This window comes from Schistocerca nitens, chromosome 9, assembly GCF_023898315.1.
Source record: "Schistocerca nitens isolate TAMUIC-IGC-003100 chromosome 9, iqSchNite1.1, whole genome shotgun sequence".
Classification (NCBI taxonomy): Eukaryota; Metazoa; Arthropoda; class Insecta; order Orthoptera; family Acrididae; genus Schistocerca; species Schistocerca nitens.
Genome location: NC_064622.1, coordinates 302456961 through 302482124, shown reverse-complemented (window position 1 = coordinate 302482124; position 25164 = coordinate 302456961). Strand labels below are relative to the sequence as shown.

Here is a 25164-nt window from a genome sequence, read left to right as displayed (position 1 = left end):
GGAGCTGATACCAAATTGTGTCTGTGTGCCTAAGGAAGTAGGCCATTCTGGTCCCAGACAAGAAAATAATTCCCAGACATCCCTGCGCACCTTGAAGTCACATTGAGGACTGTGGTGGCTGTGCATAGAGCAAAACACAGAAGTCGTGGTGAGCAGCAAAGGAAAATCAGTTGTTTTGTGTCAATCTTGAGCAGGGGTCACTGCAATTGCACCATAGCACAACGCATGAATACTGCTCAAGATGACAAATTTTAATTATCATGGTTTTCCCAAACATCAGCACTTGCATTGTGAATGAAAAGTTTGATGCAAACACACAAACAAAATGAATGTGAAAACTGTGCATGTGTGTTTTCAGTTCATTTTCGACCTGAAGATTATGAATGAGATTTTATCAATAAACTACTATGGTTACCTTCAAGAAAGAAGCTACTATTCACAGCAAACCCCAGTATAAATATTCTAACTGGCATGGGGAAGAAATTACAGAATAATTTTAACACCAAAATTACCTTAACATAAATCAATTTGCATCAGTTTAATGCTTTTTTTCACATGTTACTGGATTACTCTACGACAGTGAATGATTCACAAAACTGTGTAGCAAATACAGAAATTATGTTGCTCAGGTTTTTGCTCCCAGTTAGTATAGCTTCATTTCTTAGGGAAATAACCTTTATTTTGTTTGTATTCTGAAGATGTGTTATCTATTTCAGTGTAAGAAAATAGTACAACTTGTGACTTAACTCTTATACCTGCACATTTTGCATGATTTTCTGGAGCTTTACAAGTAACAATGATAGTCTAACAAGGCAAACTGCCCATTCCCCCCCCCCCCCCCCCCCCAGGTTTAGTGATAAGATGGCCCAGTGGATAGCTCATCACAAATTGAGCACAGATAAATCATGAAAGCAGGAAGAAGGTGTACTGAACCATGTAGGGCACACACACACACACACACACACACACACACACACACACACACACAGAGAGAGAGAGAGAGAGAGAGAGAGAGAGAGAGAGAGAGAGAGAGAGCAAAATAGAAACAATGAAAGGTCCAAGTACAAGAAGTGCAAACTAGAGCAACGTGGAAGAGCTACAGCATTGTGGTTAAGTGATCATGGTGTCTGACTGCTAAGCGGACGTGCCGGGTACGAAACTCCTTCGAGCCATTTATTTATTTTCACAACACTATGAACTGCCCACATTATAAACTGCCCGTCCAGTCATCGAAAAGTTTGTTCTCTTTCTGTAGTATTGGCAGTTGTCATACTGTACATTGGTTATAAAATATGACTCATGTGGTAAGAATACATTACTGTCACAAGTGAATGTGATGAATAGTGAGAGCAGGCAAAACACCACTTAGACGTCTCACAGAAATGAAAAGCAACAAATGTGTGTGAATTATGTTACAACAAAGGAATTTAAGAGTCAAAACTTCCAAAATAAAACAACTTCAAAAACATAGGTTTTGACACAGCACAGAGAAACTGTGTGATTGTGAAACTGTTGCATTCATTTGATGCAGCTTATGTGACAAGCTATTATGTTTTCATTTCCTTTGGAGTGATCACACTCACACGAACATCTAAATCAGGGAAGGAGGCATACCTCACTCACTAGGCATACAAATTAGATGCATTGATAAGAGATTCCTACCATATGACAAATGTAGTTACTAATGCCATGTATAACACTCAAGACGTATTTTCTGTTGGAAATTTGGATGACTTGTCACCTTTACTTCAAATGTATGCAGTTCCCTTTCAAAAGCCACTTCCTTTCGGTTGCTAATAGAGTATTCATGTAGAATCAACATTCAGTATAGGGCTCTTCCTTACACCTTGCTGTTGCAAACAGACATTGCACCATGACAAAGAGAGAAATTTGAATACAGCAGGGGGGGGGGGGGGGGGAAGGCATGGAGAAGTATTGAACACGGCTCGCCTGCTTTGCAATCCGACACAATGACCACTTAATCATGATGCCATGGCTGTTCCACACTGCACTATGTTGCACGTCATGTGCTTGGACCGTTCACTGTTTCTATTTTGCTTTTTTCCACAATTCAGTACAACTTCTTCCTGTTTTCATACTTGAATTGTGTTCGGTTTTCAATGTGCACTGGGCCCTCTTGCCACTAAATATGAAGGGGATGTGATGGTGAGTTTCCCTTGCAAGCAACTGCATAGTATAGTGGTTAAGATCCATGCCTGAGATGCTAAAAGTTGAGAGTTCAAATCCTGTTGGCTGCTTTTTGAATTTTTACTTTGAAACTTCATCAAAATAAGCTACTGTAGCAATTCATGCCACTAATATTTTATCACTTTTGTATATTATTTATCTGATTAATAATGAGAAATTAATGTATTTGTACAGTGCTTAGTAAATAATTCTATGAAAAATAACAGTAAATTAATGACTTAAGTATCCGGAAGTCGTGCACAACACTGCTAAGTAAGAAATTTGCAAAAACAAACTTCCACAACTTTGGAAACTGAATCAACATAAAAAAGTTGACCGGACTACAGTTATAGATCCCATCAGTGAAATAGTGAATAAGGATTTGGAAGCTAAAGGGACTGGTTGCTGTGACTAAACTTCTAAAAAACTAAATGCACAAAAAGAAGCAGCATTAAAAAAGATCTTCTGTAGCCTTGAGAAACAAAACAAATGCCCTTCACCATGACCTTTCATTAAAGCAAACAAAGTTATCCGAAGCATAAGAAAAAGCCAAATTGCACAAAAACGTAAACAATCTGTTGTCAAAATGTTTTACCCTGGTGCAAATATGATGTCTGTTGAACAAAAACAGAAGGGTAAAGTGGAATTCAGATGACAATACAATGACTTGAGAGCTCCATCGAAAAAAGCATACACTTACTTGGGAAAGCACAAAGTTCCTTTGCTGTGCAGGGCAACGCTTCAGAAAGAGATGAAAGAATTTAAATGTTAACCTGGTACTCTTGAAGATATCTATATTTACTGAAAGCTAAGTAGAACGTTTACTACCCCAATGAGACCAGCAGTTTCGACATTTGACGAAATGAATGTCGATGGTCGTAGATGTTACATCTCGTCGGAGCGTATCTTCGTCAAGCCACATTCCAATGTTTAAGCTTGCATGGTCCATGGGTTAGCAGTGGAAGCAACTGGTTTATAATTTCCACAATTATGACTATCAGTTTGCTTCAGAGGATCATTAAGGCAGCTGATAAATTGGTAATATACCCTGCAGCGGTGTCATGATACAGGTGAGAAAAATATAAAAGTTTGGAAGGAATTGTGTGTCAATATAGATTAAACATTTTTGTAAATCCAGGCAACAATACCAGGAATTTAATGGTTTTCTTTGATGTACGACACCTGTTACAAATTGTTGCAGATCCATTTCATAGAATAGGGTCATTACACTACTTGATGTGTCCAAAGGAAATAAGGCACCAATACACGAACTTTGAGTCCTCAGTGGTGTGACTGGTTTGATGTGGGTCTGCCATGAATTCCTCTCCTTTGCCACCTATTCATCTGAGAGTAGCACTTGCAAACTACATCCTCAATTATTTGGTGGGTGTATTCCAATCTGTCTTCCTCTGCAGCTCCCTATAGTACCAAGGAAGTTGTTCCTACCATCCTGCCCTTTCTTCTTGCGAGTTTTTTTTTATGTTTATAAAGTTTGCGTGTTTTTAACATGGAAAACACATGATACACACAAAATAGTTAACAATAACACACGACATTACTGAATCACACTTAAATGTAACTTCTCTAACAAGGCAGACTATAAGGATGACACAAACAGTAGACACTTTGAAGTATTTTCTTCACAAAGAGACTGAATCTCAAACTCTAAAGAGTTCCAAAAGATGTGTAATGGATTTTTAATCAATCTCACAATTCAGGAGAAAGCTCTAAAGAGATACGTAGACATTTGCTCAGCAATACGAGTTAGTGATGCAGATAGATTGCTGCCTTTCCACAACAGTTTCATTATGTCAATAAACTCTCTCTTTGGTCTTTTCAAAAGCCTAAAAAGTATAAAAGTCAGCTACATATTAACTTTCTGATTAAATCAAGATTGCTTGGAATTTTTTATCCCAGAGTATGAGGATTAGGTGTATTTTATAATAACCCTACATCATATAAAGTAAGGAACAGGGGTGCATCTCCTTATACTGACGGGTAATGAGCGGCATTTCTTTCTCTGGAAACAGACCAGTTACTGAAGTGTTAAATGCAGAGTCTTCTCAATGTGACATTGAATAAGATTCTGTACTTTAAGTTTCATTACCAGTGAGCTCTGTATAAATGATGATGTTGAATCTCCAGTAGAAGAAATACCAGAAGCTGTGAATGTCTACAAAACCTTATTTACAGATATGGTAACAGTGTGTGATTACTCTGTAATCTCTGATATTCTACCAGATGAGGTGAAATACATTGCAGACTATATTGCATTTAAATACCAAAGCATTGATAAATCATCAGGTTTGTCAGCAGTAAAAACTGAAGTAGGAGAGCTTAATGAGTACTGGATATCAGTTGTATCTTGTGCTGCTCTTCACTCTGCAATGCTAGCATGGAAAACAGAGTGTTACAGTTTGAAGAAGAATTAGAATTTTCTGCTTCTCATGGAAATGGAGTCCAAGAAAGAAAGGGAGGGAGGGAGGGAGGGAGAGATTTCAAAGTCGCTCTATTCTGAAATGAAAGTGTCCTGAGATTCGTGACAAAGTTATTGCTCTTTATGTCGGAACAACATTTATAAGAATTACACATTTATTTGAATAAAGAACCAAAGCTGGAAGCCATGAAGAAAAGTGCCACAAGAAGGGAGCAGCTATCGATTGCATCTTCATCTGGTAAACAGCAATAGGAATCTGGAACAGGCTATATTAATATATCTGCTGCTTCATCAAATGAGGAAGTTATTTTTTGTCTTAACTACCATTTCTTTAGTCCTAATGTGTAATACATCTGTCATGTCACTTGATTTGATTTGTCCAGCTGTGTACTGAACCAAGCCAAAAGCAAAATAAATGTGTAACATGCCACAGTCTCTGTAGTGCAGCACATCTGCCACATTATCACAATGCCACGTTGCACTACGCAGTCTCGCTGTGCTGTCAGACAGTTCCAACCAATAGCAAATGTTTTTGCCAGAATGGTACCCCCCGGGTTGACACTCTCTGTTGTTGTTGTGGTCTTCAGTCCTGAGACTTGTTTGATGCAGCTCTCCATGCTACTCTATCCTGTGCAAGCTTCTTCATCTCCCAGTACCTACTGCAACCTACATCCTTCTGAATCTGCTTACTGTATTGATCTCTTGGTCTCCCTCTATGATTTTTACCCTCCACGCTGCCCTCCAATGCTAAATTTGTGATCCCTTGATGCCTCAAAACATGTCCTACCAACCGAACCCTTCTTCTAGTCACGTTGTGCCACAAACTTCTCTTCTCCCCAATCCTGTTCAATACCTCCTCATTAGTTATGTGATCTACCCACCTTATCTTCAGCATTCTTCTGTAGCACCACATTTCGAAAGCTTCTATTCTCTTCTTGTCCAAACTATTTATCGTCCATGTTTCACTTCCATACATGGCTACACTCCATACAAATACTTTCAGAAACGACTTCCTGACACTTAAATCTATACTCGATAACAAATTTCTCTTCTTCAGAAACGATTTCCTAGCCATTGCCAGTCTACATTTTATATCCTCTCTACTTCGACCATCATCAGTTATTTTACTCCCTAAATAGCAAGACTGCTTTACTACTTTAAGTGTCTCATTTCCTAATCTAATCCCCTCAGCATCACCCGATTTAATTTGACTACATTCCATTATCCTCGTTTTGCTTTTGTTGATGTTCATCTTATATCCTCCTTTCAAGACACTGTCCATTCCATTCAACTGCTCTTCCAAGTCCTTTGCTGTCTCTGACAGAATTACAATGTCATCGGCAAACCTCAAAGTTTTTACTTCTTCTCCATGAATTTTAATACCTACTCCGAATTTTTCTTTTGTTTCCTTTACTGCTTGCTCAATATACAGATTGAATAACATCGGGGAGAGGCTACAACCCTGTCTCACTCCTTTCCCAACCACTGCTTCCCTTTCATGCCCCTCGACTCCTAACTGCCATCTGGTTTCTGTACAAATTGTAAATAGCCTTTCGCTCCTTGTATTTTACCCCTGCCACCTTCAGAATTTGAAAGAGAGTATTCCAGTTAACGTTGTCAAAAGCTTTCTCTAAGTCTACAAATGCTAGAAACGTAGGTTTGCCTTTTCTTAATCTTTCTTCTAAGATAAGTCGTAAGGTTAGTATTGCCTCACGTGTTCCAACATTTCTACGGAATCCAAATTGATCTTCCCCGAGGTCCGCTTCTACCAGTTTTTCCATTCGTCTGTAAAGAATTCGCGTTAGTATTTTGCAGCTGTGACTTATTAAACTGATAGTTCGGTAATTTTCACATCTGTCAACACCTGCTTTCTTTGGTATTGGAATTATTATATTCTTCTTGAAGTCTGTGGGTATTTCGCCTGTCTCATACATCTTGCTCACCAGATGTAGAGTTTTGTCAGGACTGGCCCTCCCAAGGCCATCAGTAGTTCTAATGGAATGTTGTCTACTCCCGGGGCCTTGTTTCGACTCAGGTCTTTCAGTGCTCTGTCAAACTCTTCACGCAGTATCTTATCTCCCATTTCATCTTCATCTACATCCTCTTCCATTTCCATAATATTGTCCTCAAGTATATCGCCCTTGTATAAACCCTCTATATACTCCTTCCACCTTTCTGCCTTCCCTTCTTTGCTTAGAACTGGGTTGCCATCTGAGCTCTTGATATTCATACAAGTGGTTCTCTTCTCTCTTGGAGAGAAGAGAACCACACTCTCTGTATGTGAAAAGAATTGAATAGGTTAGATTATAGGACACTGTTGTATGGTGACTGCATGCATATATGACAACTTTGGCCCTCCTTTCAACTCTTTGTTTGCCATCTTCATCAGTGATTCCACAATGAAATTTTCACTCTGCAATGGAGTGTGCACTGATATGACTTCCTGGAATGTTAAAACTATGTGACGGGCTGAGACTGACTTGGGAAATTTGCCTGTTCACGAGCACGTGCTCTACTGATAGATATCCAACAAAGACTCACAACCTGTCCTCACAGCTTTACTTCCACCAGTAGGTACAGGGTTCAAGTTTCAGTCCAGCATACAGTTTTAATCTGCCAGAAAGTTTCTTCAATAATACTGAGAGCAATAACAGATGCTGTCCTCAAGTCTTTGACATAACTAAAGGCTGCTTTTGCCATATGAACAGCTGACAATCTTCCAATATAGTTTTGTTGCGGCCTGTATTATAGATACAACACTACTAATTTTGACATGCAGTTTTACAGTCACTGTGTCAGAATTCATGCTTTTTCCCAATAAATCATTACTTTGATGTAGAGTGGGTTTATTTACAAACCCACAAATAGTAAAAAAGAAACCTTAGCATTTATTTGATGGATGACAACTGACTTGTACTTATTTCATGCAAGTTATACCAGAACAAATAAATTAATTTTCATAAACGAACTGAAGACAAGGACTTGTACTTTCCAAGACTGCTACCATCCTTCGAAAGTGAGAGGCTTGTTTAGACTAAGTGACTGATCCCTCATGTCTTCTAGCCTAAGTGAAATGTAAAATGGAAACAGATTGAGTTTAGGAAATTGATATAAACAAACTGCCTACATTAGGTGTTGAATGAATTTTTCGTGTAGAAGTAGCAACCTGTTAAGTTTGTGGTTTTATTTTTACATTTCTTTAAATTTTTCCATTTCTGAAGCCCCAGGGACACACTGTTGACTTACACTGCTGGGGGAGAGGAAATAGATTATATATTACTGAACATTTTAAAAAGTACTACCCCACATTCCCACACACTTGTATATACAGTATACAGGTATGTACTATACAAGTGTTTTGTATGCAGCCCCCCTTGTAAGCAAACTGCAGTATCCCAGTATCATACCAATGAACAGTAACACGCCATTGCTTTGCCTGCAAGCAAATAAATATGATCATTCCATGTCATACTTTAAATAATTCGTTCATAATCAATTTTTTTGTTTTCCTCTGCATCATTTTACATTATCATTATAGCATTTCCTTGCTCATTAACCCCTCCCCCCCCCAAATCCCTGTGTCTTTAACAATTATGACAATTGAACATGCACACAACTAAATACATAGTTTCTTGGGTGTCTATTCAGCATGTCATTTGTCACAAATCTGCTACTCAGTGTACAGTATTCTGAACATTATTTCTCGCATCTGATTACCTAACATGCCTGAGCTGAGTACTTTATGTTCCCCACCGTGTCTTGAGTATCTTACACTGAAGAGCCAAAGAAACTGGCGCACCTGCCTGATATTGTGTAGGGCCCCTGTGAGAGTGCAAAAGTGCCACAACATCTATGACAAACTTATGAAATTTATAAACAAAAACTGCATCCTATGTAATGAACAACATGGATTCAGAAATATGAGGTCAACAACTACTATTTACAAGTGCATCAATTCCATCCTAAACCTGATGGACAAAAAACAGGAATCAATAGGAGTATCTATTGACTTGTCAAAAGCTTTTGACATGGTGGATCATAAAAGTCTGCTATCAAAGCTTGAAAGATATGGTATTCGAGGTCTGTCCAACAAATGGATCAGTTTCTTCCTGTTTAACTGTAAGTAGACGGTGTGCATCAAGCACACGAATATTGAACTAAAAACTGTATCCGAACACTAATCTGACTATATACAAATTAAATGTGATGTACCCCAAGGATCAGTAATGGGACCCCTTCTGTACATAAATGATATAAAACTTAAATGTTGATGTACATAAAACAATCATATTGGCAGATGACACCACAGTTCTCTTCTGAACAGCATGTTGCAAGGTGCCCCAGATATGCTCAATAATTTTCTTGTCTAGAAAGTTTGCTGGCCAGCAGAAATGTTCTTGGAGCCACTCTGTAGCAATTCTGGATGTGTGGGGTGTCACATTGTCCTGCTGGAATTGCCCAAGTCCATCAGAATGCACAATGGACATGAATGGATATAGGTGATCAGACAGAATGCTTACGCACATGCCACCTGTCTAGACGTATCAGCGGTCCCATATCACTCCAACTTCACACACCCCACATGTAGGGTCCATGTATTCATGAATACCCGTACACGTCCATCTGCTTGACACAATTAGGAACGAGATTCATCCGACCAGGCAACATGTTTCCAGCCATCAACAGTCCAATTTCAGTGTTGACGGGTCTAGGTGAGGCATAAAGCTTTGTGTCGTGCAGTCATCGAGGGTACACAAGGGGGCCTTTGGCTCCAAAAACCCATATCAATGATGTTTTGTTGAATGGCTTTCACATTGACATTTGTTGATGGCTCAGCATTGAAATGTGCAGTAATTTGCAAAAAGGCTGCACTTCTGTCACGTTGAGTGATTCTCTTCACTCATTGTTGGTCCTGTTCTTGCAGGATCTTTTCCCGGCCGCAGCAATGTCCGAGATTTGATGTTTTACCGGGTTCCTGATATTCACGGTACACCTGTGAAATGGCTGTACTGCAAAATCCCCACTTCATCACTTACTCGAAGATGCTGTGACCCATTGCTCGTGCACCAACTATAATACAAAGTTCAGACTCACTTAACTCTTGATAACCTGCCATTGTAGCAGCAGTAACCGATCTAACAACTGCGCCAGATACTTGTTGTCTTACACGTATATACACATTGCCGACCCCAGCGCCATATTCTGCCTTTTTACAAAGCTCAGTATTTGAATATGCATGCCAATACCAGTTTCTTTGGTGCTTCAGTGTCTTTAACTTACTCTGAACTATTATTATTATTATTATTATTATTATTATTATTATTATTATTCCATGTTCCTGTCTGTAACATTATTTTCATTCTTTGTTGCTGAACATGACATTTTTTAAAATCTACATCTGAAACTCAATTTAAAGGTGATCCTGCTATAACCCTTTTTTTTCCTTTGCTAACAGAACCTTTTTCTTTTTTTCGTCTTCAAATCTTTAATCAAATTTTTATCATCCACTTTTGATGGATTTTCAGATATTGAGAAAATGCTGTTTGACTGTCTAAATTTTTAAGCAAATTTGGAGATACATGTAAGCTTCATTATAGATCACTTACCAGCAGAATTATTTATATCATCTTACAGTGGGTACAGGCTAGACTGAAAGCTTGTAGCCATAAACCAGAGGAACAAGAATGGTATTAAAAACACAGATGAAAATGGTAACATATAATTTTTGCATCTTAGAAAGTAAAATTGGAGGTTTGCAACTAGCAAATCTAAAAAACATAGAATACCATCAAAATACAAACCTGCAATGATTTTTTGATAGGTTGTGCAACTTTGCCTTCAGTGACTGGGAAAAACTGATCTAACTCATACTGGCATTCAATTTGGTGCCATCTAGCAGGTGCTGTTTGAAATTTCCAGTCTACTGAAGTGCCAGAAGATGGTGTGGTGCTGTCGGCACTAAACAGTCTGCATGTATGCCTGAGGATGGGAAAGATCAAAATAGCTACATTTTTATGTGTAACAAAATACACATGCACACGAAATACTGAATACGAATATGAACTGTTACAGTCTTAGGTTTCATTTCTATTACTGTCACACCCTGATTGAATATTAACAGCTAAGAATGCTCCAAATGTTTCATAAAAACAGTACACTTCTGAGATTATTATTCACAATAATAAAAATGTGTGCATAACCCTAAATTCCAGATGTCTTTGAGATTAATCATCAAGCAAATGTAGGGAAGTGTGACAGAACATAGTTTGAACTGAATATGTTTGAAATTATTGTGTCCTAATCAAATAAGGTAAATACACAGTATCTTTAAATAAGAAGTGACATTGTATGTTCAATAACACTGGCCATACAATGAGTTGTCAACTTACTCTTTACATTATTTTTATTCCCAGTATTTTCCATCATCATATTAAAATGACTATGTGGCTCCCTTCATCAAATTACCTAGTGCCTTCTGCCCTTTGCTGCTGTCCTGCATTCTGTCTTATTCTCTATCCCATCTGTATTTTCTCTCCTTGCCTTTCTTTACATATATGTATTATCATCTCTCACTAGCAGAATTACACTGAACCTTTTGGCACCCTGTAGCATCAGTAATAGCCACTGCCTGCACAGCACAGTGTCAGGTGCCTATTTTAAAGGACCTCAGTTAATGTCATTTTATTACTAAACTGCTTCCTTTTATCCTTTAACCTGTCCAGCTCTAACACACATTGTTCTCATAATTATTCACATTCTACGTATGACTAGATTAATATGGCCAACCAAGCATTGTTTTGTTTGCATATGCTAGTCAAAGACATGCAACAAAATATTCTCTTTCTACTGAACTATCTTACAGCTCACAGTATAAATTCTTTTTGCAGCATCATATCTCAATCCCCTGAAATAGTTCTCCAGTGAACTATATACAGTCAATTTCATATGTTTTCATATTTCCTATCCTTATTTCACATTTTTCATTTTACCACCAGTAACAACTACCCAGTGTCATTTACTTCATATCTATGGCTACATAACATTCCTAAGGAACCGTTCTGCATTTACTCATGTCAACTCAACAAATAAACACACTACTACAAAAAATATCCATGCACATGCATCCCTTAATTACATCTCTTCCTTCTCAAGTTACTATTAATATGCAACCCAGTTTCCTACAACTTATTCCTCAAATTGAAATCCTTGATCTCCAATAACTGCAAAAGCATTCCAAACACCATTTCCAGAAGTCATCCAATCGACTGGCTTTCTTTTCCCACTTCTGAATATCACTGGCCCCAGGAACCCTTCCCCTCTAACAACTGCGCCAGATACTTTTGGCACTATATCCTGCCTTGTCGAACTTTTCTACTGCTGCAGTCCCCAGGCTCCAGAATTTCACAAAAACCAGAACCCGAACATGTCCAGTACATCTATCAACCTATCTAACAAGAAGTTCAATCACGACAGAAGTTTCAGTCTATTCCAGAGTTCTCTATTTCAGCATTATACATGAATCTAGTCACGTGCACTGGTCAAAGTTTGCTCTCATTCATCTGATAACTAGAGGGAACACTTTTGCTATAATACCTCTGAAATCAAAAACGTTGCCTCTCCCAGTTCATATCAGGTTTGAACCATAACCCTTCCCCCTCCGCCATTCAGCCACTCTCTTGTTACTTTCCAGGAACTCCTTGTCTCCAACACAACCTCATAAACCTTTGCTAGGTCCATTCACAAGACCACAAGCGTATTACAGTGGTAAGATAAGCCATAATTTTAAAACATATTAATTTGATCATGCTGACTGGACACACAGGCACCAGCACCTTTGTGAATATTGGACAGAAGGTACAGGGTGACAATTCTCGAACAGTATGACAAAAATAAAAGTTAGTTACATCCATGGCATGGCCATGTGCACCCATATTAAATCATCAAATGACATGCCACTTGTGGCCAATCCAGAGAAATGTCCCTAACCACACCAGGTAGTTAACTACCAGGAGGTTTAAGTTCATTCGTATCTTCACAATTTGGAGTCAGGACCAAAATCCTATCATCATTCCTCAACAGGCCTCGGAGTGAGAAACATCGTCCCCTTCATTTCAGTATGGCATGCTTCCACCCTATCTACAAAGTATTTGGTCCATCCTAATGTCATGTCTACCCCTAACATATCCAGATGCAAGAAATATCATGTACAACAACTCAGCATATCAAAGGCATATATTATACTAAGTGAGACAGGGCCATCTGTGAAAGAAGTTACCTTATGCTCAATCGGCACTTTTGCACAGCTTTTTCTGTGGACTGGACTGCCAAGTAAATGTCCACCTAAACAAATAGCCAAGGCTAAACTGTGGCTAAGAGCAGAGATGATTATTCAATGACGTAACATTATGATGGGCACAAGATGCTCTACTTCACTGGCTGCTTCACAATGTAAGTCATGTATAGACCCCCCCCCCCCCCTACAATGCCAGACTGTCCAATTCATATAGATGAGAACTGTCCTTACAACATATTCTTTGATCTCTTAATCCTCCTGGTCCCAACATCCACTAGCCCCTACCTGTCACTTATTTCCGCCTCTGTCCCCACACTTTCCACTTCTCTCCATTAACCTACACTGCCCATCCAAAAAGTTCTGAGACTGATTTTATTCCTGACATATAAGTGAAATTAGCATATTAACTATGGTGGCAGCTTGAACTAACAATTGTAATGAACGGATGTGCATTCAACCAGTCCATTCTGAGCAGGTAGTGTTAAGTAGAAAATGTTCAGCTGTTGTGTGTTGAAGTTTTAGCAGTACAAACCTACCACAAAATGTTGAAATGCAGAAATTCACGAAGGGTCAATGGTTTGATGACATAATTGACATCCAAACCACTGAGACAAGAGTTGAACAGCAGCCCAAAGAAGGAATTTTCTTACAGTTTCACATGGTTCAGAAAGTTCTATGCAAAAGGGGGGAGACTTTGTGGTACTCCTGAAATATTAAAATCATCAAATTAACTTTTCTCTACTTCTTATTAACCCAAACTCTGAACATTTTGGACTGTGAGTACACAAACACTATTCTTTCTGTAGTCTCGCCCATTAACATTTCGTTGTGTACCACAGGCAATTTCTCTGGCCTGTGATAGGATGGCTTCACCTGTGCCATGCCTACCCCACTGTGTTGCTTTCTTTCCATCCCAGTTCTTACCCCTTTGTTCCCTACTCCATTCTGTATCCCTTATTTTACTCTTGTTGCCCTCAGTTACTTCAACTGGATACCCAACGTCACTTTGCTGGCATAGTGTAGCTGGCCAGGACAATTTAGTCGAGCAACCATATGTTCTTATTAGTCCGTCAGCTCTGAGCAAAAACACAGTCCAAAAGCTTTGTGAATATTTCCATCTTGTTTATGTATTTATTGTCCCTCACATCTTGTGGTAGACATGTACAAACATATAGGACCTGGTTTACAGTAATTGTATGGTGACTATTTAATACTGTTGGTATTATGTCTTATAAAAAATGAAATACTGATGGTATTATGTCTTACAAAGAATGCCTGTTAAATATTTCCAAATGCATAAGCTTACATGTATGATTGAATTAAAGATTGTCAAAAAGATAAACACACATGGGAGACAGTGCCAGGTGCTGCTCAGTGTCTCAATAATATGGCGATTGGATACACATACCCCTTCCACTACTTGACGTTCAAGAGAGATCCATTGTGCAGGGTACTAATTACCCACATGCACAAAAAATTTTTTTTGGCACAAGTAATGTGCTCAGTTCAAATATGTTTAAAAACTGAAGTTCTGGCATTTAGGGGAAAAATACCCCACTTATTTTGCGGCTGTGGTAGATATAGTCTTGGGCCTAATTACACAAATTTAAAACTGTGTTATTAAAAAAAACATTCAAGAGAAAATCTTTCAAAACCACGTAAAAATTAACTTTTTCTGTTATTTTATTTACCTACATATGTTAACTCACAAATCTGCATAAAAGTTGTATAGTTTTGTTGCATTCCAACATTGCTTGGTTCCAGTTGAACTTTCAATAACAAAAGCTTACAAGCAATAAATATTGCTTCCTGATATGACAGACATCTTTGATCAATAAATTATTACTACAATTCCAATACTGTTTCTCAACAGTTAAAGGTATTCCAGTTAATAAAACATGAGAAGATTTTTTTTTTATCTGATGGAATATATTTGTAATGGGAAGAAATAGTTATCATATCTTTGAGATAATTAACAAATCATTTTCTGCAAATGGTAGCTCACTCACTATTTTCATTACTGAATGCAAAAGGGTACATGGACTTTAATAAATTTGGTACTTGGTCTAAGTTTATAAATAAGTAAGGAAGCATCTTAAAAAATAAACTGGCTCAACTAACTATAACAATTTTGAAAAGAAGAGAGAAAAAAAAAAACATTTTTCTGACCATCTTAAGTAATACAGCACGACCAATTTTGGGCTTCAATTTTTCTGCTTATTATCATTTAATACTATCCAAGGTTTTTACATTCAAGCAACTCATCTTTCAGAAAGGAAGTCATCACTGCATAAAGGTGTGCAGCAAAAACACTTACTAAGCAGCAGGAAGATGGGTAGGCATCTGTAATTTGCTTGGTAGTCTAACAAAAAAGAGTATGTGCCATGATAGTAATCTGAGAAAACTGGATGTATGATTGCAAATAATCTAAAGCTTTTTAGATGTGCAGGTCCATATTTCATAAGGCATAAAAAAATTAATATAGGCTATGCATCCCTTTCTATGGCTCAGAAGAGTGTTTTATACTCTAGTGCAGAAGCTTATGACAACATGTAACCACCAGAAAGGAGACAAGAAATTTAAAATACCTAGATATCAAGAAAAAGTAAAAGAATACTGCATTAGCCCCTCCTCTTATAATGTTTCAAATATCTGTTCTGAGATATGTGAACTCTAATCTTTAATACAAACAGATCCTGACTATACTGATATGCAAACTGCTGACAGCTGTCGGTGTAAAGTTACCTACACACTTTGTTTAAAACATTAGATAAAACAGGTTGAGTAGAATAAGAGAAACAACAGTAGCTCATTTTCTCATAATATACACACAAAAATTTCCATAATTCATAGTGTGGTTACATTAGTGCTAATCATAATTCCTTATCAGTATATTACAGAAGTAGCATTCCCTGGCAGCTTCTGCCCCTTTAATGTACAGCTCGACTCTTTCTACATCCCTGAATGCTCCCCATCTTGACGGGATTCATGAAAGACAAACTGAATGAATGAATAAAAAAAGTTTTCACAACAGAAATACTCAAACTGAAACTATCTTTCAAGTATGCACTGATCTAAATAATTCCACTGGTTTTCATAGATGACTGCCTTATACATATTTGAAATTAGAATTATGAAAATAATAATAGTGTCAGGAAAACTGATTTATTTACGTGCTGAGGAGGATTCCATTCCTAAACTGACAAATTTTTTATTTACTGTTAATATTCTTAGTGTTTGAGAAGAGGGATTTCACCTCAGGTGATATGAAACCAATTGCTACTCCTGGCAGTACAGCAATGGGATATTTCCAGCATTTAGTAGCATATAAATAAATCTGATTATATACACAACATAAAAATTTGACAGCTGACATGAGTAGTAGTTGTTTCTACAGTTAAATTAACAGCTGGAGCCAGGTTCATTGGTAGATATGAGATATATAAATCGGTTATCACAATTATGTTTTAGAGACAAACCAATTATGAATATTGCACTTGAACAGGTTTGCATATGATGGTCTCATGGCCATGCACAAATTTATTTGTAAATCTTTTAAATCTACATCTACACCCTGCATGCTACCTTACAGTGTGTGGCAGAGGGCACATCTGATACCACTATCAGTTCCCCTCTAACATGAAGTAGTTATGGGTTAGCATATACTTAGCTGCATGTATGAGTGAGGTGATAAGTTTGGAGTCAGTAGTACAGCAGAATATTTAGTGTGTGACAGTGGTAGACCATGGTCTACAGGGTGTTCAGAAACAGTGCAAAAAGCTTGTAAGAGTGTTGGTGGCGAGGTTGTGCTGAGAAATAAATTATGCCTGAAAATTAATCATGGTAAAATGTATCCACCTGTTTGTCACTACAGGTTTTGCACGCTGCAGTATTGGACATGCTACATGACAAAAACCTATGTCTGTATCACATAAAGAAAGTGTACAACTTAATGAAAGAGGACTATCTTTCTTGGAATCAGTATTCCCTGTGGCACTTAAAATAATGCATCGAAATTCCAAATTTCAAAAGGATAGTGTTGTGGACAGATTAGGTGTGTTTCACCAGAGAAAGGCCATTCAGCCCTCGAAACAGCCTCATTTCAAATGACAAAAATGCGCATAGCATATATGTGAAATCGTATTAGCATAAAATAGGTGTGAACATTTGGGCAGATATAAGAGACTGTTTGTTGGGTACTGTCCTACTTCCTCCTCATTTCCATGGATAGATGTATTTAGCATTGCACAAAAACATCCTTCCATTGTATTTAGAAGACATTCCTCTAGTAGTCTGTTAGGTAAAGTGTACCAACATGATGGTACACCACTGTACTTCGCTGATGGGGTACAGGAGCATTTAGACGCATTGTATCCGGAGAGGTGGATTGGGAAATACAGACCAGCCCCAGATTTTGCCCTTTTAGATTTTTATCTGTGTGGCCACATGCAGAGATTTGTCAAAGCGACACCAGCAGACATTGTAAAAGAGTGTCTTGTGAGAATAATTTAGGCTTTGATGAAACCAGGGAAACTTCTGAATTCAGAAAACTTGCAGATTTCTTGACACAACAGTGCCATGTGTGCATTTGGGTTGGAGGAGAACACTAGCAGCTGTTGTGAATAGTTAGTTACTTTCATTCTTTATTATTTTGTTGTTACATGAACGACTTGGGAAAATTGCTTCATGTTTTTTATTACATTTCTGAGTGTCTACTAACAAGGAGAGGTCCCCAGGGTTGAGATCTCTATTTTGAAAGCACCAGTATTTCGCATGATACATTAGTGCCTTAAGCATAATAGTACTGCCTAGATTGTTGATAATTCATTGTTTATGCACAGAAGGTTGTGGGTATGAATCTCAACGGCTGCTTTAACTTTTTTTATTTTTAAATCATCATCAAAATTACTTTGATCACCATGTTTATTCAATTATGTTCTTAAATTTAATTTTTTATTTATATTCCTTTGTCACATCATTGTAATCACGACATGCACTTTCTCATTTGTTCTCACATGGTGGCTACTCAAACTTGGGGGTGGGGGGAGATGGGGGAGGGGAATACCTGAGAATTCCAGGTGTAAGGAGGAAGATACTGTCAAGAGGCTCATGAAAAAATAATGGTGAGTGGGGGGAAAGGGAGAGGGGGCAGCATACAACATAATGACTTTACTTTCCTCTCAGCTAAGCTACTGTACCAGCCATAAGCTGTATTCTAACTTCAGTTTTTAAACATCAGTAATTTATATGGAATAATACTCATAATTGTTTAAGTATTAATTATTTTAAAATTTGTGATTTATAATACATTATAAAATTCATTTTCAGTGTTAAGTTACAAATGCAGAATATCCTGACATTTTATGAAATTCTTGAACTTCCCCGAGATTTCCCCAAATTTTCCAGATGAAATGTAATTCCCTGAGAATTCCAGATTTTCCAGAAGAATCACCGCCCTGTCTAAATGTTATTTACATTCTTTTTTCATTCATGATCCCTGTTCAAGTGATTTTGATTATTTTTATATATTGTCTATTTCATTTCAGCTGTTTTAACATCTTGTGTTTCTGTCCATTTTACTGCATTTATTATTTCTGTCCTTTATTGTTACTGAATTTCATTTTTCTTATAATTCTTTCTTCCCATTACCTCATCTGCATTATTTTTTCCATAGTACAACAAGAATTTATGTTTTAAATGTTTGACTGACAATTACCCTCTACACCTTTTAACAAAAACTAAAATTCTGATACCATTGCACAGTATTTATAATTAAATTACTTCATATTTGGGTTTCTGACAAATTGCCAATTTCAAATTTTTCAATATTATGCACAAAGATACCAATAGGTGAAACAATCATAGGAAGAAAAATAGATGCATGAAATGTTAGTATCATGATTAACATTATGCTACAAGGAAGCAGAAATAAAAAACATTACATTTAAAGCAAGTAACTGCACACAAATAATGAACAAAAAACTTGAAGTCATCTGACAAGATTTGAACCTGCAACTTTCTGCATGTTAATGATATCCTTAACCACTACATTATGCCACCACTCTGTGCACTATTATAATAGTACTATTCTTACGGCACTAGGGCATCACATGAAATTCTGAATTGGTATCACATGATATTATAAATAAAAAGTTCAGATTTATTATTATTATTATTATTATTATTTTCTTTTTTGTGATTACTCGCTAACAAAAGTCCCTCAAATGCATAGAATGGGTCTCGAAACACTGCCTCTGGCAGGCTGCTTGAATTTGTGTGCAAAATGACCTAATTGGCTAACTCCAATGCTAAATAATTCTGAAATGGCACAATGTATGTTTTTTTCCTTGACAATATTTCTCAGCACAACCTGCCCTGCAACACCCTCACAAGCTTTTTCAGAGTATTTATGACTACCCTGTAAAGGCGACATCCACAGTGATCCACATACTAGTAACGTGGGGAAGGTTGCAAAAAGTGATTTGTGAACTTGATGTGGGAAGGTAGCCCCTGCCCTCCCTTTCACTCACAAGCTCTCTCCAGTCTCCCTCTTCCTATGTTCTATTTCCCCCTTCCAACCCTGTATCATTCTGTTGCTGCCCCTCCACCCCAACCCATGGTCACTAGCCCCTCAACATTTCCTCACCTTTCACCTGTAATCTATCCCACCCAACAACCCATCTCCTCAGTCAAGTTGCAGCACCAAATCAATGTAGCCAAGGCCAAAAGAACATGTATGTATCTGAGTTGTCTGCAAAATAAGGTTCCCAAGAACCTGCACTTGCAAGCAACGCTGTTATGCAGGATCCAGCAAAACTGGCGTGTAGCTTGGCTCTGCCTCTCTCATTTCCCGCACTGGCGAGCTATCTGCAACACTCAGTCCTGGCTTGGCAGTCGTTTAAGATGGAAATCCCACTTGTGTCTCACACAAGATGTGAATTTTGCTCTGAGATTCATTTTTTGTGTGCAAAACAGATTGTGGTGGTAGACATTCATTCCCAACTGTGTGAAATCTTCGGAGAAACTTGTATGAGCATAAAAAATGTGGGCAAATGGTATAGAGAATACAAAGATTGAAGTACAGATGTCCATGATGAACACTGTTCTCAACAGCCATGAGTTTTGGATGAAACAATTGTAAAAGTGGGAGAAGCAATACTGAGAGATTGAAGGGTGATGGTTCGGGAGTTCTGCAGGATTATCCCTGATATCAGCAAGATCAGAATTGACAAAATTTTGATGGATCATTTAGGCTATGCCACGGTTTGTGCAAAGGTGAGTCCTGAGAATGGTTCTGGAAGACCACAAACTGAAATGTGTGGAAGCAGCTCACAAATTTCTTTAGGCCCACACAGCTGATGGCAAGGAATTCTGGAACTCTATTGTCACTGGAGACGAGACCTGGGTCTACTACACAACACCAGAAATGAAACAACAATCCTGTCAGTGGAAACATCCAGTGTCGCCGAAGCAGCAGAAGTTTAAACAAACACCATCTGCCAGCAAAGTGATGGTGAGAATGCTTTGGGACTGGGAGTGATTATAATTCTGCAAATTCCTAACTGCCAGTACAACAATCAATACATATAATTACTGTGAAATATTTAAGAACCTTCGCTGCACCATCTAAAACAAGAGGAATGGTATGTTCATGATGGGAGTGCATTTCCATCAGGACAACACTTGTCCACACATCGACTGTAATGCAACCAATCTCATCAACAGATATGGATGGGATACTGTCACACACCTGCTCTACAGTCCAGACATAGCCCCAATTATTTTGATCTCTTCCTTGAACTGAAGGAACACCTGGGTGGGACGCATTTCACAAGCAGAAAGGAGCTGAAAGAAGAGGTTTTAAGACTCCTTCATGGCACAGTGAGAGAGCTCTATGATGAAAGTATACAGAAGATGGTGCACTGCATGCATAAACGCATTGATCTCAAAAATAGGTAAATATCTAAGCTTTCCATACATGTATTATTTAATGCCAATCAACACATTTTTCATTGTGAAAAATAACCGTGAATCTTATTTTACAGACAACCCTCATATAGGGTGTTTGTATCCCACTCATTACTTTCTATCACCATATTAAAATTTTGATACGATTTGTAGGAACAGAAATCACATGCATTCTACAAAACAAATATATAGCTTGGTTAGATTCACGATAGGGCCACATTCACAATTTTAATCAAACTGTAAACACACCAGTTAATTAAATCTGTACTATAGTAGGTTACAAAACAGAAAAATACAATTCTCCTTCGTGGGCAAGACCGAAAAGAGAGTGGAAAGTTCATCATTCTGTGTCAAATATGGGAACACTCTCTTTACGGTTGTTCTCAAACAACTAAACTTTTGTTTTTACATGACAAATATCCACAAGAAAACTTATCCAGTCTCATTAAATTTCGGGAACAACAGAATTCTGAATCATTAATGTCGCGAGATCTCTTAACTAAGTTGTGCAAAAACATAATGAAGGCACTCAAGTCAGGAAACATACTTGTGTGTTTTGCTGTCAAAATGAAGTAATAACTTGTCAACGGAGCAGCCATCACCAAAAAGGAAATGATTAGTGGAAAGATGTTTTTTAATGCGGACCAAAACTTGCCGCAGCTGTTTCAGCCCTAAAGAATCTGCAAAAACATCACCAGGGCCAACTGTAAAGACTCCCATAACGGAGAAACCACCTGGCAACATCCGGGTGACCTGTAAAACAGCAAACACATAAGTAAACAAGTTAAACACTATTTTCTTCAAATCTTCATTTAAGGCACCACAGTACATTAATACAAAACTTACTTTATGATATTATGAAACAATAAAATGGGTATGCTAATACTAACCTCCTCTCACTAATTTTTCACTGCTTATTTGTGTGCCCTACATTACTGAACTTCCCACAGCTATCTTTCATGAAACCACTATTGCAACTACCTCTCTTCCTGCTGCACATCCATCACATCTCATATTAGCATAGAAAGGAACAATACACAATTCTGCCAGAACACACAACATAAAGAAAAATGTTAACCATTCCTTGTGTCAATGCACCATGCTTATTAGAGGCAGTCCCAAAGTCAGACATGTTAAAGAAAAATTTTTGGATACAAGTGCTGGAAGACTACAAAAATGTTAGCTTTTGGAGATTTGCACCTTTTTTTGCTTATTGTAGCATACCCCAACGTCCAGGTTACAATGTAACCACTCACCATATACAGGAGAAATGTCACATAATTTGTGAGGTTGCTGTAATTGTGAAAATAAACCAAAAACATCCTGTGAACATGTGCCTGAGTTTTGATCATTACGGACGTGGAGCGGGTTGAAGACTATGCACTTCCATGAATGACTGTGAAAACAAGTTATAATATTACTTACTAAAATGCTGTGTAGGTACTATAGTGGACAGAATACTGGAGGGACAGATGACTGATCACTCCTACAAGAAGTGTTGGGATTCTCCAACAGATAGAAGCACTTGCACCGAGGCAACAACTGCATGCGTATCCAGTGTGCAATTGTGAGTTGACTCAGTGTGCAGTTGTGAGGCCGTGTGCGTGTTGTGCATGAGAGTTTAATTGAACAAGTCCATCATGTCCGTGAATATCAACATGAAGCATATGTTCACCCATGAAGATGTATTGTTTGTTTACAGTAGTTATGGTAGTGCACATGTGGCTGTGACAGAACATGAGAGACATTTTCCTGATCAACAAACCCCCTGCGACAGAGAATTTCCCAGGGGTTTTTGAACAAATCCAAAATACTACCCAGTATACAAGTAACATCAGAATGTGAGGCTGTCGAGTCAGCTGAGGAAAAGGAAGACATTATTGCAATGGTACAACTCAGTCCCATCACCAATACATGGCACATAAGCAGTCAACTCGATATTCCACAACTGCAAGTGTGGTGAACTTTACATTCCGAGGGCTTGCACCCATTCCATGTGCAGCCCATGCAACATCTTTGTACATCCAGGTAATTCGGTAAGCAGACTATAATTTTGTGAAATGTTTGCTGTACACAGAGGTGTCATGCAACACACTTTATTTACAGATGAGGCTACATTTGCATGCAATGGTATTAAAAACACTGACAATTCTCATTCATGGGTGATGGAGAACTCTCTTGACACTAAGGAAACAAGATTCAAAGTTAGGCTGCCAGAGAACAACTGGTGTGGTATGATTGATAACCTGGTGGTAGGGCTTGTGTTCCTGACAAATCACAGGAAAGTCACAGCATACATACATTTGCTGAGACCTGTCTCCACTTCTGGAAGACATAACATTACAGCAACAATGGCAAGTGTACCTGCAATGTGATGGGTCACCAATTTAATGATCAGACCTGTAGCCCAGTATCTGAATAACACACTTCCTCAACTGTGGATTGGCCATGGCAGACCTATCAACTGGCTTGCCAGATCATCCAACCTAACCCCATTACACTTCTGTTTATGGGGCTAATTGAAGGGCAGGTGTACGCTACGAAGGTGGATACACATGAAGAACTTGTTGCTCGTATCACCAATGCTGTAGCCCACATTAAATCCCTTTGAAATGATGTTTGGTCTGCTACACAACACACCTTGGACAAGTACAATGAGGTGGGTATGGGACTGTGGAGACCTTTTGAAGGATGGATCAGTCATCTGTCCCACCATTATTCTGTCCACCACAGCATCTACAAAGCATTTCACTAATATTCATCCATGGATGTGTCATTTTCAACCCACCCCAGTTCAGTAACAATCGAAAATTGGACTTCTTTTAATATTTATTGTCACACATAGAATGACCTCACAAATTATGTGACGTACATCCTGAATCACCCTGTATCAGATACACTAAGCAGTAGCCAAGCACATAAACATGATGAACAGTCCAGCTAAGCTTCCCTCTTCAGGGCAGGTGAGGTATATTCCATGTCTAAGTCACAATTTAACTGCTAATGGATACAACTATTCAGATCTCTCTCGAAGGGGGTAACCATTAATACTGTTCTCAAAAGGCTGTTGTTTACCATTAAATGTGTTTCCTTCGTGAGAGCCATCACATGTTCAGGGAGATATCTTCTTTTTTTTTTGTGATGTGTGCCAAAAGACCACACTCATGGTGTGGGAAATGATGACTGCTGCATGCATAGTGATGGATGTTTTACTTCCATGCCAGGCCATGGTGTTACATGTGAGGATCTGCTGTGGCTGCCGGTCGACTCATGACAGACTCCACATTAATGGAATATACACTGTCTAATAGCAGACTGACAGTAACTGTATTATAACTAAGGAGATAACAGCTATTTTTCCCCCAAAGTAACACCTTCCTTACTAAAGCAGCCACTTAAATTGTGATGGTGTAAGAATAAATAACATTAATCAGTGCAGTACTAGTTTACCATTACTACAGAAATACAGATAAATGTAGTTGCATGAGCAGACCCAAAAATAATGTTTTTCAATTAATGTTAACACTAAATATACAAACATATGCTGAAAACTGACTCATTCAATAGTTTTGGTAAGAGAATCTATAATCTATGGAACATGCTACTAACTAACTATGCTGTCTGTCTTCATTAAAGAATATCTTGACTCACGCTACAGCACTGAAAATTATCCAGCTTGATAGGATCTATGTAATATGATGAATGAATGATTGAATGACAAGAAAAAATATTTCAGGAATTACTGCAACCAATCACTGTTTATTACGGTCATGAATAAATAAAAATTGAAGAAAAAATGGCAATTGGTTGCGGTAATTCCTGAAACCTTTAACAAGACAGTCACAGTGTTCCAAACACAGAGCGGATAAAGGAAAAAAAAATATTTTAACTCTCATTACATACAAAAAATTGTTTAGAATGTGATTTAATGTGACCAGCTAACTGTTCAATATTGAATTATTCAATTAGTTTGACACAATATTTGGAATATGTGAAGCTTTTGATACTGCTTCACAAATTCTCACCAAACTGTCCCCTTTCTACCTAACCTATACTTTGGACTATGCTACAGATCAATCTGTCACCACAACCTATATTCTAAAAAATAGTATATGGACAAGGAAATAATAGCAGTGTCATGCTCTCCTTCTGTTAGCACATGTATGGTATCACATGGCACATCACCATTATGTTACAGAACAAAACCACACCCACTATTCATGGGTTTAGATGACTCTAATGTTGTGTCCCACACTATTTATAAGGGTGTGACAACAGC

General features: G+C 38.0%; 1 protein-coding gene across 1 annotated transcript in view; it reads right to left on the bottom strand.

Moving 5' to 3' along the window:
• LOC126203675 (protein odr-4 homolog) overlaps nucleotides 1-25164 on the bottom strand; it is a 52642-nt gene that overhangs the window by 26035 nt on the left and 1443 nt on the right. Inside the window, exons 3-4 of the mRNA XM_049938041.1 lie at nucleotides 21433-21638; nucleotides 10426-10603 (exon numbers count right to left, since the gene is read on the bottom strand). Coding sequence (XP_049793998.1) covers nucleotides 10426-10603; nucleotides 21433-21638 — 384 coding nt within the window. The remainder of the gene's footprint in view (nucleotides 1-10425; nucleotides 10604-21432; nucleotides 21639-25164) is intronic.